This window comes from Gorilla gorilla, chromosome 9, assembly GCF_029281585.2.
Source record: "Gorilla gorilla gorilla isolate KB3781 chromosome 9, NHGRI_mGorGor1-v2.1_pri, whole genome shotgun sequence".
Taxonomy (NCBI): domain Eukaryota; kingdom Metazoa; phylum Chordata; class Mammalia; order Primates; family Hominidae; genus Gorilla; species Gorilla gorilla.
In genome coordinates this window covers 25,519,734-25,534,021 of record NC_073233.2, presented here as the reverse complement: position 1 = coordinate 25,534,021, position 14,288 = coordinate 25,519,734, and the positions used below count along the sequence as shown (strand labels likewise).

Here is a 14,288-nt window from a genome sequence, read left to right as displayed (position 1 = left end):
ATTTTTCATGTAAAGTACTGTACCTCAGTAGCTTAAAGGGCATGAAGTAACCCTAGAGTTTCAAAACTCTTAGCTATGGAGAAAAGATTCAACTCCTTGACTTACATGAACAATTATTCACTTCAGTTTCAGATTCCTGTCAACCCCACCAACCACCGAGAGTGGAGTTTAAATTAATAAAAGAAACTGATAAGTATTCAAGACTTATTAACTTCAGTTTCAGATGGCCAATATACAACAGAGAAAAAAGGAGAGTGACCACACAATATAAATGTTCTAAGTTGATCTACTCAAAATTTCTTGTTAATCCTGCAACAACTAGTTGACTCATTTGGCCCTAAGATATAGAGATATACTTCACATTTAAGAGGAAACTCACCTCTGAAATAAAATCGTAAATTTTGTAAATAGACATCTGTCATAAGCCTGAACTGATTGAGTTCGCAGTTCACTGAACTACTATTTTTATTTATGTTATCAAGTATGAAAATTATTTATTCTAATTACAAAAAAGAAACTATAAAACACATATTTGAGTTGGATAATCATAATGAAGCCCTAAATTAAATATCGAAAACATCCTTTCTGCAAACTCTTTAGAGCTGAAATTTATTTTTAAATAAAGGGGGGAAAAAAAGAAAAGACAGCCTTTCAAATCGTCTATAACTGATTTTTTATATGGTGACCACTAGCTACATGTGGCTATTTAATTTCAGCGTTCAAAGAAACCTTACCGGATGGCCCAGTGAAGAGGAGTTGAATTTAAATCTCCACCCAACTGATCTACAACAGCACCTTTTGAAATATAAAACCTGTTAAAAGCAGACACAAATGAAAATAAGATTTGAAATTTAAGCTTCATATTGAGAAAGAAAATACTAATTTTTTCATAGTAATAAATATGTTGGAGAACAAATTATGATAGTAATAATCCCTAAAACACCCAGATCTATAGAAATATGAAAGGTTCACATGGCAGAATCAGACAAATCCCTGATGAAACATCCTTAGGATGTAAGTAGTCCTGCTGTAATTAGCATTCCATTATAACTTACATATCAAATACATCATAACTACTCTCTGCATAGTCTAACTACCGCAGCACTCTTGAAATTGTTTATATTCAAAAGGTTTAGAATCAGACAGATATTCTTACTTGACTGGAAGGAGAAAGGTAAAGTTATGTCACCTTCAACAGTTTAAAAGTAGAATTACTATGTGGGAATGAATTTTAAAAGTAAGTAGTAAAGAATTAATTTAAAATCCTTTTGGAAAAGTTAGACATTTTGAGTGTTTTGCCCTGTATTTAGGGTACAGAGATGAGAGGCACTGTATAAGGTGGACATATAAGCTAATGAGACTGATTTTCTTCTATGGTTTATAGGAATTAGTCTCATTACTTCAAAGTTGAGCTTCATACAGCATATTATCTAAATACCATGCCAGTTTATTTCCACAGAAGAGGAGTTTGCCTGTGAGTATTCATGTGTGTTAGAACATTTTAAACCTTAATAAATTTCTTAAACTTTGAGGATTTTAAATATCTAATCCTATAACACAAAATATACACACATTCACATACACATGCACATTTTACATGTTAAGCTGTTTAAAAGAAACAATGGGTAGGCAGTAGTGCTTCATGAAGGGGAAATATTTTATACAATCCAATACATGCCCACTTAAAAGTATATTCCATATTTAGTTTTTTTTAAAAGGTTAAATCTCCTACCTATCTATTCTTCGTGGTATTAAAATGTAAAATATTTCAATGCTTCTTCTAAACTAGATGAGACTTCCCATTCTCTTCTGAAAAAGTTTATTATACTTTTCCTTTTTAAAAAAATGTTCACTTTTACTTTCTAAACTTTATGATTGGCCCCCTTGGCTTTATCTCTAATTTTCCCTTTTGGATCAACCAGGCATGGTCTCTAAGGTCCTTTTCAACTTTATAATAACCAACGTGTGTGGCAGAAAAAGTTTCAGGTGTTCTTTTACACGAGGATTACACACGGTTCAATACCCATACTTAAAGAAAAAGATAAATGAAGGTGAGGTCTAAAATTATAAATACACAATTAACACACATATATCCCATCTTACTTTACAAGATCCAGTCTGTTGTTAATAGCAGCCCAATGAAGAAGCGACACATTTTCTTTATCTGGTTGCCTGACATCATATCCTGCTTCTACCAACTCTTTACATCGTTCAAAAATTCCGTATCTCAAATTAAAAAAAAAGCATAATTGATACAATTAAAATCATTTCAAATATCAAAATTTCTTCACTTTACTATATCTTTTCACTATCCAAACTGCCTTTCAGTCAATACAGAAATATAATAATTAACAAAGACATGCATAGAGAGGACACAGTATAAAGCCAAACAGCAAAAGGAAACCTGGTTTATGTACTGATCAGATTAATCTCTTTGGAGCTGAACTTGACTTTCTTAACTAAATAAACTTTAAACTTACATTGCTTTCCTTCAATAAGTTTCATCTGATCTCCACTATGTGCCAGAAACACCTGGTGCCAATTCCTGACAATAATCTTACCCCTGAATCAAACCAAGCCCACGCAATAATCTCACAATAAGGGATAAAGACTAAAAGCAAACTTAGAATGGGATAAATTCCACAACGAAATATGGAAAGAATATAGGTATAGCAGAGGAACAAATGATTAGCCCTTCCTGAAGGAGATGAAACTAAGCTATATTTTATAGGCTGACAAAAGGCATTTCAGGCAGAGGAAGCAGCATGTACAAAAATCAGCAATGTGAAACTACATGGATGTTCAGAGAAATAAAAGCAATTTAACATTGCTAAAGCATAAAGCTTGAGAGGGAATGGTGAGACATGAGGTCAGACGCAATAGGCAAAGATCACATGGGCCTTCTGTGCTATGCTATGAAGTTTAGCTTTATGTACAGTTCAATGGGAAACCAATAAAGGGTTTTAAAGAGGAAAGCACTCAGACTTTGAGTTTTAAGAAAGATCGCATTGGAGGCAGTATGGAAGCTGCTTAGAGCAGGGTGAGGACAGAGAGTGAAATACCAATTTAGAGATTATTGCAATAAATGCAGGTGAGAGACAATGAGAGCCTAAAGTAAGAGAGAAGCAATAGGAATAGAAAAGGAATGATGGGCTTGAGAGAGATTTAACTACTAGTTAATCAGTCAAATAGTATAGCATTAAAAAGAGGTATTTCATAGAGAAATTATAGCATTAAAAAGACATATTTCATAGAGAATAAAGAGGTAAATCATTTATTAGCAATATTTCTTTTTTTTTTTTTTTTTTGAGATGGAGTCTTGCTTTGTCGCCCAGGCTGGAGTGCAGTGGCGCAATCTCAGCTCACTTCAACCTCTGCCTCCCAGGTTGAAGCGATTCTCCTGCCTCAGCCTCCCAGGTAGCTGGGATTACAGGCGTGTGCCAAGACACCAGGCTAATTTTTGTATTTTTAATAGGTTTCACCACGTTAGCCAGGCTGGTCTCGAAGTCCTGACCTCAGGTAATATGCCCACCTTGGCCTCCCAAAGTGCTGGGATTACAGGCGTGAGCCACCACACCCGGCCTATTAGCAATATTTCTATGAAGTCCCAACTGACCCTTGAGCACTTTCTTTAAAACTTATTTCTACTTAAAACTACCTGAAAGTTTCAATAAGCCCACAAGGATCAAAAATCAAACCAAATGGCAGAATTGTCTGTTTCTCACACTGTAAATTAGAATAATTTCTGCCTTACCAAAATACGCGTGTGTGTGTGTGCGTGTGTGTGTCTTTTTGGCATTTTTAAAACAGTAAATTTTTGAAAATGACACACATACATTTACACTCTCCATCTTTTAAATGTCAACTTTAACATTTTACTGGAAAATAAATACTCCCTTTATTTTAGAAACATAATAAGAATATACATTCAGGTTTTGCTGGTTTAGAAAACACAGATACACACACACACACATACACACACTCCATAGCTCTCTATGCCGTTCCCAGATACTACCTACAGGTCTCCCGACAACCACTTGAGAAGGTCCAGGACCTGAAGAAAATTTTAGGAAAGACATAAAATGTGAGTTTTTACTGAGATTCCCTCTAAAAAGAGCCTAATTTCTGACATTTATCTTAAGAGTTTTATGGGCAACAGGGAAAGATTTAAATGTTTCCATCCTAATTAAAGCAAATATTTACCTTAAGAATACGCTCATCTTTGTACAAATAAAATATAAACAACATCAAATAATATTCACTTAAAAGAGTGGTTCCCAAGGCCTCTAGAGTTAATATAAATTGGTAATTAGAATACTCAAATAATTGTCAATATATTTTTTAATTAACATAGACAATACATTAGTCCATATCAAGGCCAAATAGGCTAATTAATCTCCAAACATCTTTGCTTCTGATAGAAATTATATCAAGTTAGTATGGTAACATTAGTTCCCCTCAGGCTGATTAGATTGGCATGATTTTTATTTGATGGGCAATCTGCTGGGCAGATTTATGTTTGATTACTACAAAAATGGATTAATACTTGATGTAGTCTGATGAACAAAATACTTCAAAATTTGCTCAATGTCAAGAGGTGTGATAGATGTTAATAATCAACAAGATCCATGAAGCTGAAAATGTTGGAAATAATTGACTCAATGCAAATACCCACATATGGAGATCTTAAGGGGAAACTTTCAAAATGTACTTCCATATCTGGTGCAAGCAAAACAACACACTATGTGTTTCAAGTGGTCAGAGAACATATTTCCACCTTACCTTACCGTATTTCTTCTAGTTAATCCAGCACAACAAGCACATGGAAAGTACTCAAGAAATAAATGATTTTTTAAAATATCTATAAATGTGTAAGTCGGTATTTTTCATTCCATCTACCTGTTCAGGTTGTAGTATATTTTAAAAGACTTAGATTTGTGTTTCAAATAAAGAGTTTGGCTTAGTGTCATTTAAAATCATCCATTCATTCAAGGAACATTTATTGGGTACCTTACACAAGAAGGAACTGTGCAAAAGCACTGGAGCTACAAAGATGAAGACACGCTTTTGCTAAGAAGCTGCCTACAATCTAATGGGACGTCCTGGTACATAAACAGCTCAGGTACACTGTACTAAGTACTGTGGTGTTGGTATGACAAATATACTGGTGCTGGTGTTAACCACTATTACAAAGTTAAGAGAGGTAAACATATGAAGCTCCATGAACTACACATACATTACTATTAATTCTAGAGAACATAAGGATAAACCAAAGCATTTGGAAGACTTACTGAGTAGCTTTGACAATGTCACAGTTACTAGAGTCCTCTATAAGAGGAAGAGCTTCTCTTGCATTGGCAAGTTCTTTGTTTTCGTGTGCACAGATGCCATATCGACCAAATCCTGGAGGGTGGGGGCCATGGCTGTGATTCCTGCACTGAAGAGTAAGAGTCATTTGACAAAGCATGAGAGAATTAATGTCACACTCAATTACATAATGAAGCATTTGCTACTATCAACAATATCTATATTAATAAATTACATTTTTTGGAGTTTTAGAAGTGTATCCTGAGAATGACTTGAACCCAGGAGGCGGAGGATGTAGTAAGCTGAGATCACACCATTGCATTCCAGCCTGGGTGACAGAGTGAGACTCTGTCTCAAAAAAAAAGAAAAAAAAAAGTGTATCCTAAGGAAGATTTTCTTTATCTTAATTCTGTTCAGTAGAAAAGATGCTTACTATTACAAAAAATCCAAATTACATATTTTGTTCATAAAACAAAGGTCATCTGAAAAGGCACAGATGGACCTTGTTACTTGTAGTGGGCAGAGGACCACTGCTACTGACTTAGTAAGAAGTTTGCCAGGCCTCTACTTTTTGGAGTTGTGGTGGACATACCCTAAGAATATCCTCGAACCCCCCAATTAATCAAGTTCTCATATAATTCCTTCCTCTTGAGCACAGGCAGAACTTGTGACTTGTTTCTAGGCAATGGAACATGGCAAAGGTGATGAGACAATTACTCCCATGGTCATGTTATATCAGACTCTGTCTTAGCCAACTGAAGCAAGAGATTCTTCTGCTGGCCTTGAAAAAGTAAGCTGCCATGATATGCGAGGGCCTGTGAGAGAGCCACATAACAAGGAACTGTGGGCAGTCTTCAGGAGTGAAAACAGTCCTTGCTGACAACCAGGAAGAAAATGAGACTTTGATCATACAACAGCAAGAAACTGAATTCTGCTAATAACCAAATGAACTAGAAAGAGGACCCCAAGCTCAGCCTTGATGTCAACTGTGAGAGACCCTTAGCAGAGGATCCAGCTAAGCCATGCCTAGACTCCTGACAAACAGAAACTATGAGATAATAAATAAGTATTATGCGGTGGCCTGCTAGCTCAGTTGGTTAAAGCATAGCGCTAATAAGTAGGTGTTGTTTTAACCCACGAAATGCGTGGTAATTTGTTATACGGTAATGGGTAACTAATACAGAAGTGACTGCAGAATTTGGGAGGGTAAAAAGAATGACTGCCAAGATAGTCCCATTAGCTGAATCAACAAATGTTACATTCGGATCACCTATTAGAAGCAGCAGCATACGGCAAGCTAAAAAATTTTTCTTTAAACAATTATCTCAGATTTGTCATTCAAACTAATTTGAGTGTTTCTAAACTCAAACACTGAGCTTAGACCTTAGCAGAAAACCAGTACAGGATTCGCTAATATTAAAAAAAAAAAAAAAAAAAAAAAAAAAAAGCCCACAAAAATCTAAGATCAATTATCCGTTCTGTGGATTATGAATACATTTTATTTCTCCTTTCCATTACTACAGCCTTTTGGGTTCATTATCACCTCTAGGGCAGATGGGTAGATGATCAATTAAGATGAGCAATTTTGACACTTGTTGACAACTTTGCTAAAATATTTGGTGGACAAGCAGGCAGGCAGAGGGAGTTAAAATCTTTAGCACAAATGATGCTCACTAAATCACTTTAATACCCTTAACAAAGACTTAGTTTTACTTGAGAGAAGGACTCCTTCAGCTAAAGATGTGGGATGATCAAAATTTCTGTTTCCTAAAAGCACAAATATACCAAATGTACATATGATTTACATATATTCTAAATATATTTTTAAAAGACTCTACAGTGTGACCCTAATCACAGTGATATCTTTGACTACTCATTTACATAATAACCAATCTTCTAATCTCATAGGCTATTCAGATTTCCAAGTAGAAATAGATTCCTATTAATCAACTTTAATAAAACATATTATATTGCATTCTCTAAAGAAATGATACCTTAAAGAGAAACCTCCCTGAATCAGTACTTTTTTTTCTTTTTTTTTTATTATTATAATACTTTTAAGTTTTAGGGTACATGTGCACAATGTGCAGGTTAGTTACATATGTATACATGTGCCATGCTGGTGCGCTGCACCCACTAACTAATCATCTAGCATTAGGTATATCTCCCAATGCTATCCCTCCCACCTCTCCCCACCCCACAACAGTCCCCAGAGTATGATGTTCCCCTTCCTGTGTCCATGTGATCTCATTGTTCAATTCCCACCTATGAGTGAGAATATGCGGTGTTTGTTTTTTTGTTCTTGCGATAGTTTACTGAGAATGATGATTTCCGATTTCATCCATGTCCCTACAAAGGACGTGAACTCATCATTTTTTATGGCTGCATAGTATTCCATGGTGTATATGTGCCACATTTTCTTAATCCAGTCTATCATTGTTGGACATTTGGGTTGGTTCCAAGTCTTTGCTATTGTGAATAATGCCGCAATAAACATACGTGTGCATGTGTCTTTATAGCAGCATGATTTATAGTCCTTTGGGTATATACCCAGTAATGGGATGGCTGGGTCAAATGGTATTTCTAGTTCTAGATCCCTGAGGAATCGCCACACTGACTTCCACAATGATTGAACTAGTTTACAGTCCCACCAACAGTTTAAAAGTGTTCCTATTTCTCCACATCCTCTCCAGCATTTGTTGTTTCCTGACTTTTTAATGATTGCCATTCTAACTGGTGTGAGATGGTATCTCATTGTGGTTTTGATTTGCATTTCTCTGATGGCCAGTGATGGTGAGCATTTTTTCATGTGTCTTTCGGCTGCATAAATGTCTTCTTTTGAGAAGTGTCTGTTCATGTCCTTCGCCCACTTTTTGATGGGGTTGTTTGTTTTTTTCTTGTAAATTTGTTGGAGTTCATTGTAGATTCTGGATAATAGCCCTTTGTCAGATGAGTAGGTTGCGAAAATTTTCTCCCATTTTGTAGGTTGCCTGTTCACTCTGATGGTAGTTTCTTTTGCTGTCCAGAAGCTCTTTAGTTTAATTAGATCCCATTTGCCAATTTTGGCTTTTGTTGCCATTGCTTTTGGTGTTTCAGACATAAAGTCCTTTCCCATGCCTATGTCCTGAATGGTAATGCCTAGGTTTTCTTCTAGGGTTTTTATGGTTTTAGGTCTAATGTTTAAGTCTTTAATCCATCTTGAATTGATTTTTGTATAAGGTGTAAGGAAGGGATCCAGTTTCAGCTTTCTACATATGGCTAGCCAGTTTTCCCAGCACCATTTATTAAATAGGGAATCCTTTCCCCATTGCTTGTTTTTCTCAGGTTTGTCAAAGATCAGATAGTTGTAGATATGTGGCGTTATTTCTGAGGGCTCTGTTCTGTTCCATTGATCTATATCTCTGTTTTGGTACCAGTACCATGCTGTTTGGTTACTGTATCCTTGTAGTATTGTTTGAAGTCAGGCAGTGTGATGCCTCCAGCTTTGTTCTTTTGGCTTAGGATTGACTTGGCCATGTGGGCTCTTTTTTGGTTCCATATGAACTTTAAAGTAGTTTTTTCCAATTCTGTGAAGAAAGTCATTGGTAGCTTGATGGGGATGGCATTGAATCTGTAAATTACCTTGGGCAGTATGGCCATTTTCACAATATTGATTCTTCCTACCCATGAGCATGGAATGTTCTTCCATTTGTTTGTATCCTCTTTTATTTCATTGAGCAGTGGTTTGTAGTTCTCCTTGAAGAGGTCCTTCACATCCCTTGTAAGTTGGATTCCTAGGTATTTTATTCTCTTTGAAGCAATTGTGAATGGGAGTTCACTCATGATTTGGCTCTCTGTTTGTCTGTTGTTGGTGTATAAGAATGCTTGTGATTTTTGTACATTGATTTTGTATCCTGAGACTTTGCTGAAGTTGCTTATCAGCTTAAGGAGATTTTGGGCTGAGACAATGGGGTTTTCTGGATATACAATCATGTTGTCTGCAAACAGGGACAATTTGACTTCCTTTTTTCCTAATTGAATACCCTTTATTTCCTTCTCCTGCCTAATTGCCCTGGCCAGAACTTCCAACACTATGTTGAATAGGAGTGGTGAGAGAGGGCATCCCTGTCTTGTGCCAGTTTTCAAAGGGAATGCTTCCAGTTTTTGCCCATTCAGTATGATATTGGCTGTGGGTTTGTCATAGATAGCTCTTATTATTTTGAGATATGTCCCATCAATACCTAATTTATTGAGAGTTTTTAGCATGAAGGGTTGTTGAATTTTGTCAAAGGCCTTTTCTGCATCTATTGAGATAATCATGTGGTTTTTGTCTTTGGTTCTGTTTATATGCTGGATTACATTTATTGATTTGCGTATATTGAACCAGCCTTGCATCCCAGGGATGAAGCCCACTTGATCATGGTGGATAAGCTTTTTGATGTGCTGCTGGATTTGGTTTGCCAGTATTTTATTGAGGATTTTTGCATCAATGTTCATCAAGGATATTGGTCTAAAATTCTCTTTTTTGGTTGTGTCTCTGCCCGGCTTTGGTATCAGGATGATGCTGGCCTCATAAAATGAGTTAGGGAGGATTCCCTCTTTTTCTATTGACTGGAATAGTTTCAGAAGGAATGGTACCAGTTCCTCCTTGTACCTCTGGTAGAATTCGGCTGTGAATCCATCTGGTCCTGGACTCTTTTTGGTTGGTAAGCTATTGATTATTGCCACAATTTCAGCTCCTGTTATTGGTCTATTCAGAGATTCAACTTCTTCCTAGTTTATAGTCTTGGGAGAGTGTATGTGTCGAGGAGTTTATCCATTTCTTCTAGATTTTCTAGATTATTTGCGTAGAGGTGTTTGTAGTATTCTCTGATGGTAGTTTGTATTTCTGTGGGATTGGTGGTGATATCCTCTTTATCATTTTTTATTGCGTCTATTTGATTCTTCTCTCTTTTTTTCTTTATTAGTCTTGCTAGTGGTCTATCAATTTTGTTGATCTCTTCAAAACAACAGCTCCTGGATTCACTGATTTTTTGAAGGGTTTTTTGTGTCTCTATTTCCTTCAGTTCTGCTCTGATTTTAGTTATTTCTTGCCTTCTGCTAGCTTTTGAATGTGTTTGCTCTTGCTTTTCTAGTTCTTTTAATTGTGATGTTAGGGTGTCAATTTTGGATCTTTCCTGCTTTCTCTTGTGGGCATTTAGTGCTATAAATTTCCCTCTACACACTGCTTTGAATGCGTCCCAGAGATTCTGGTATGTTGTGTCTTCGTTCTCGTTGGTTTCAAAGAACATCTTTATTTCTGCCTTCATTTCGTTATGTACCCAGTAGTCATTCAGGAGCAGGTTGTTCAGTTTCCATGTAGTTGAGTGGTTTTGAGTGAGATTCTTAATCCTGAGTTCTAGTTTGATTGCACTGTGGTCTGAGAGATAGTTTGTTATAATTTCTGCTCTTTCACATTTGCTGAGGAGAGCTTTACTTCCAAGTATGTGGTCAATTTTGGAATAGGTGTGGTGTGGTGCTGAAAAAAATGTATATTCTGTTGATTTGGGGTGGAGAGTTCTGTAGATGTCTATTAGGTCCGCTTGGTGCAGAGCTGAGTTCAATTCCTGGGTATCCTTGTTGACTTCCTGTCTCGTTGATCTGTCTAATGTTGACAGTGGGGTGTTAAAGTCTCCCATTATTAATGTGTGGGAGTCTAAGTCTCTTTGTAGGTCACTCAGGACTTGCTTTATGAATCTGGGTGCTCTTGTATTGGGTGCATATATATTTAGGATAGTTAGCTCTTCTTGTTGAATTGAGCCCTTTACCATTATGTAATGGCCTTCTTTGTCTCTTTTGATCTTTGTTGGTTCAAAGTCTGTTTTATCAGAGACTAGGATTGCAACCCCTGCCTTTTCTTGTTTTCCATTTGCTTGGTAGATCTTCCTCCATCCTTTTATTTTGAGCCTATGTGTGTCTCTGCACATGAGATGGGTTTCCTGAATACAGCACACTGATGGGTCTTGACTCTTTATCCAATGCTCTTTTAATTGGAGCATTTAGTCCATTTACATTTAAAGTTAATATTGTTATGTGTGAATTTGATCCTGTCATTATGATGTTAGCTGGTTATTTTGCTCGTTAGTTCATGCAGTTTCTTCCTAGTCTCGATGGTCTTGACATTTTGGCATGATTTTGCAGCGGCTGGTATCGGTTGTTCCTTTCCATGTTTAGTGCTTCCTTCAGGACCTCTTTTAGGGCAGGCCTGGTGGTGACAAAATCTCTCAGCATTTGCTTGTCTGTAAAGGATTTTATTTCTCCTTCACTTATGAAGCTTAGTTTGGCTGGATATGAAATTCTGGGTTGAAAATTCTTTTCTTTCAGAATGTTGAATATTGGCCCCCACTCTCTTCTGGCTTGTAGAGTTTCTGCTGAGAGATCCGCTGTTAGTCTGATGGGCTTCCCTTTGTGGGTAACCCGACCTTTCTCTCTGGCTGCCCTTAACATTTTTTCCTTCATTTCAACTTTGGTGAATCTGACAATTATGTGTCTTGGAGTTGCTCTTCTCGAGGAGTATCTTTGTGGCGTTCTCTGTATTTCCTGAATCTGAACGTTGGCCTTGCTAGATTGGCGAAGTTCTCCTGGATAATATCCTGCAGAGTGTTTTCCAACTTGGTTCCATTCTCCCCGTCACTTTCAGGTACACCAATCAGACGTAGATTTGGTCTTTTCACATAGTCCCATATTTCTTGGAGGCTTTGCTCATTTCTTTTTATTCTTTTTTCTCTAACTTCCCTTCTCGCTTCATTTCACTCACTTCATCTTCTATCGCTGATACCCTTTCTTCCAGTTGATTGCATCGGCTCCTGAGGCTTCTGCATTCTTCATGTAGTTCTCGAGCCTTGGTTTTCAGCTCCATCAGCTCCTTTAAGCACTTCTCTGTATTGGTTATTCTAATTATACATTCTTCTAAACTTTTTTCAAAGTATTCAACTTCTTTGCCTTTGGTTTGAATTTCCTCCCGTAGCTCGGAGTAATTTGATCATCTGAAGCCTTCTTCTCTCAGCTCGTCAAAGTCATTCTCCGTCCAGCTTTGTTCCATTGCTGGTGAGGAACTGCGTTCCTTTGGAGGAGAAGAGGCGCTCTGCCTTTTAGAGTTTCCAGTTTTTCTGCTCTGATTTTTCCCCATCTTTGTGGTTTTATCTACTTTTGGTCTGTGATGATGGTGATGTACAGATGGGTTTTTGGTGTGGATGTCCTTTCTGTTTGTTAGTTTTCCTTCTAACAGACAGGACCCTCAGCTGCAGGTCTGTTGGAATACCCGGCCATGTGAGGTGTCAGTCTGCCCCTGCTGGGGGGTGCCTCCCAGTTAGTCTGCTCGAGGGTCAGGGGTCAGGGACCCACTTGAGGAGGCAGTCTGCTCGTTCTCAGATCTCCAGCTGCATGCTGGGAGAACCACTGCTCTCTTCCAAGCTGTCAGACAGGGACATTTAAGTCTGCAGAGGTTACTGCTGTCTTTGTGTTTGTCTGTGCCCTGCCCCCAGAGGTGGAGCCTACAGAGGCAGGCAGGCCTCCTTGAGCTGTGGTGGGCTCCACCCAGTTCGACCTTCCCAGCTGCTTTGTTTACCTAATCAAGCCTGGGCAATGGCGGGCGCCCCTCCCCAGCCTCACTGCCGCCTTGCTGTTTGGTCTCAGACTGCTGTGCTAGCAATCCAGCGAGACTCTGTGGGCGTAGGACCCTCCGAGCCATGTGCGGGATATAATCTCCTGGTGCGCCGTTTTTTAAGCCCGTCGGAAAAGTGCAGTATTCGGGTGGGAGTGACCCGATTTTCCAGGTGCCGTCTGTCACCCCTTTCTTTGACTAGGAAAGGGAACTCCCTGACCCCTTGCGCTTCCCGAGTGAGGCAATGCCTCGCCCTGCTTCGGCTCGCACACGGTGCACGCACCCACTGACCTGTGCCCACTGTCTGGCACTCCCTAGTGAGATGAACCCAGTACCTCAGATGGAGATGCAGAAATCACCTGTCTTCTGTGTCACTCGCGCTGGGAGCTGTAGACCGGAGCTGTTCCTATTTGGCTATCTTGGCTCCTACCACTTTTTTAAAAGATGTATTTATTTATTGGGAGGGCGTCTTCCTCTGTTGCCCATGCTGGAGTGCAGCAGTGTGATCATAGCTCACTGCAGCCTCGAATTCCAGGGCTCAAGCAATCCTCCTGCCTCAGCCTCCTAAGTAGCTGAGACTACCAGCGCATGCCACCATACCCAGATAATATTTTTTTCTTTTTAATTTTTTTTATTATACTTTAAGTTCTGGGATATATGTGCAGAATGTGCAGGTTTGTTACATAGGTATACATGTGCCATGGTGGTTTGCTGCACCCATCAACCTGTCATCTACATTACATATTCCTCCTAATGCTATCCCTCCCCTTACCCCCCACCCCCTGACAGGCCCCAGTGTGTAATGTTCCCCTCCCTGTGTCCATACATTCTCACTGTTCAACTCCCACTTATGAGTGAGAACATGCAGTGTTTGGTTTTCTGTTCCTGTGTTACCTTGCTGAGAATGATGGTTTCCAGTTTCATCCATGTCCCTACAAAAGAAATGAACTCATTCTTTTTTACGGCTGCATAGTATTCCATGGTGAATACGTGCCACATTTTCTTTATCCAGTCTATCATTGATGGGCATTTGAGTTGGTTCCAAGTCTTTGCTATTGTGAATGGTGCTGCAATAAACATACGTGTACATGTGTATTTATAGCAGAATGTTTTATAATCCTTTGGTATACCCAGCTAATTTTTTAGTTTTTAGTTTTGTAGAGACAGAGTCTTACTATGTTGCCCAGACTGGTCTTGAACTCCTGGCCTCAAGCGATCCTCTTGCCTCTGCTTCCCAAAGTACTGGGATTACAGGTGTAAGCCACCACACCTGACCTGAATTAGTGCTTAATAAGCAAATTTAGTTACCTATCTACAATTTTTAAAAAGCTGATTTTTAAATAAATGTATCAGAAATTAT

General features: G+C 38.3%; 1 protein-coding gene across 3 annotated transcripts in view; it reads right to left on the bottom strand.

Moving 5' to 3' along the window:
* Nucleotides 1-14,288, bottom strand: part of ZDHHC13 (zDHHC palmitoyltransferase 13) — a 59,334-nt gene that overhangs the window by 27,969 nt on the left and 17,077 nt on the right. The window contains exons 1-4 of one of the 3 annotated variants that reach the window (XM_055354198.2): nucleotides 13,823-14,259; nucleotides 5,292-5,437; nucleotides 2,104-2,226; nucleotides 735-812 (exon numbers count right to left, since the gene is read on the bottom strand). In XM_055354198.2, the coding sequence (XP_055210173.2) occupies nucleotides 735-812; nucleotides 2,104-2,226; nucleotides 5,292-5,437; nucleotides 13,823-14,008 (533 nt within the window). In that variant the 5' untranslated portion in view covers nucleotides 14,009-14,259. Of the gene's footprint in view, nucleotides 1-734; nucleotides 813-2,103; nucleotides 2,227-5,291; nucleotides 5,438-13,822; nucleotides 14,260-14,288 lie in introns of those variants that run through there. The other 2 variants (XM_004050816.5, XM_055354199.2) reach the window with 2 other exon arrangements.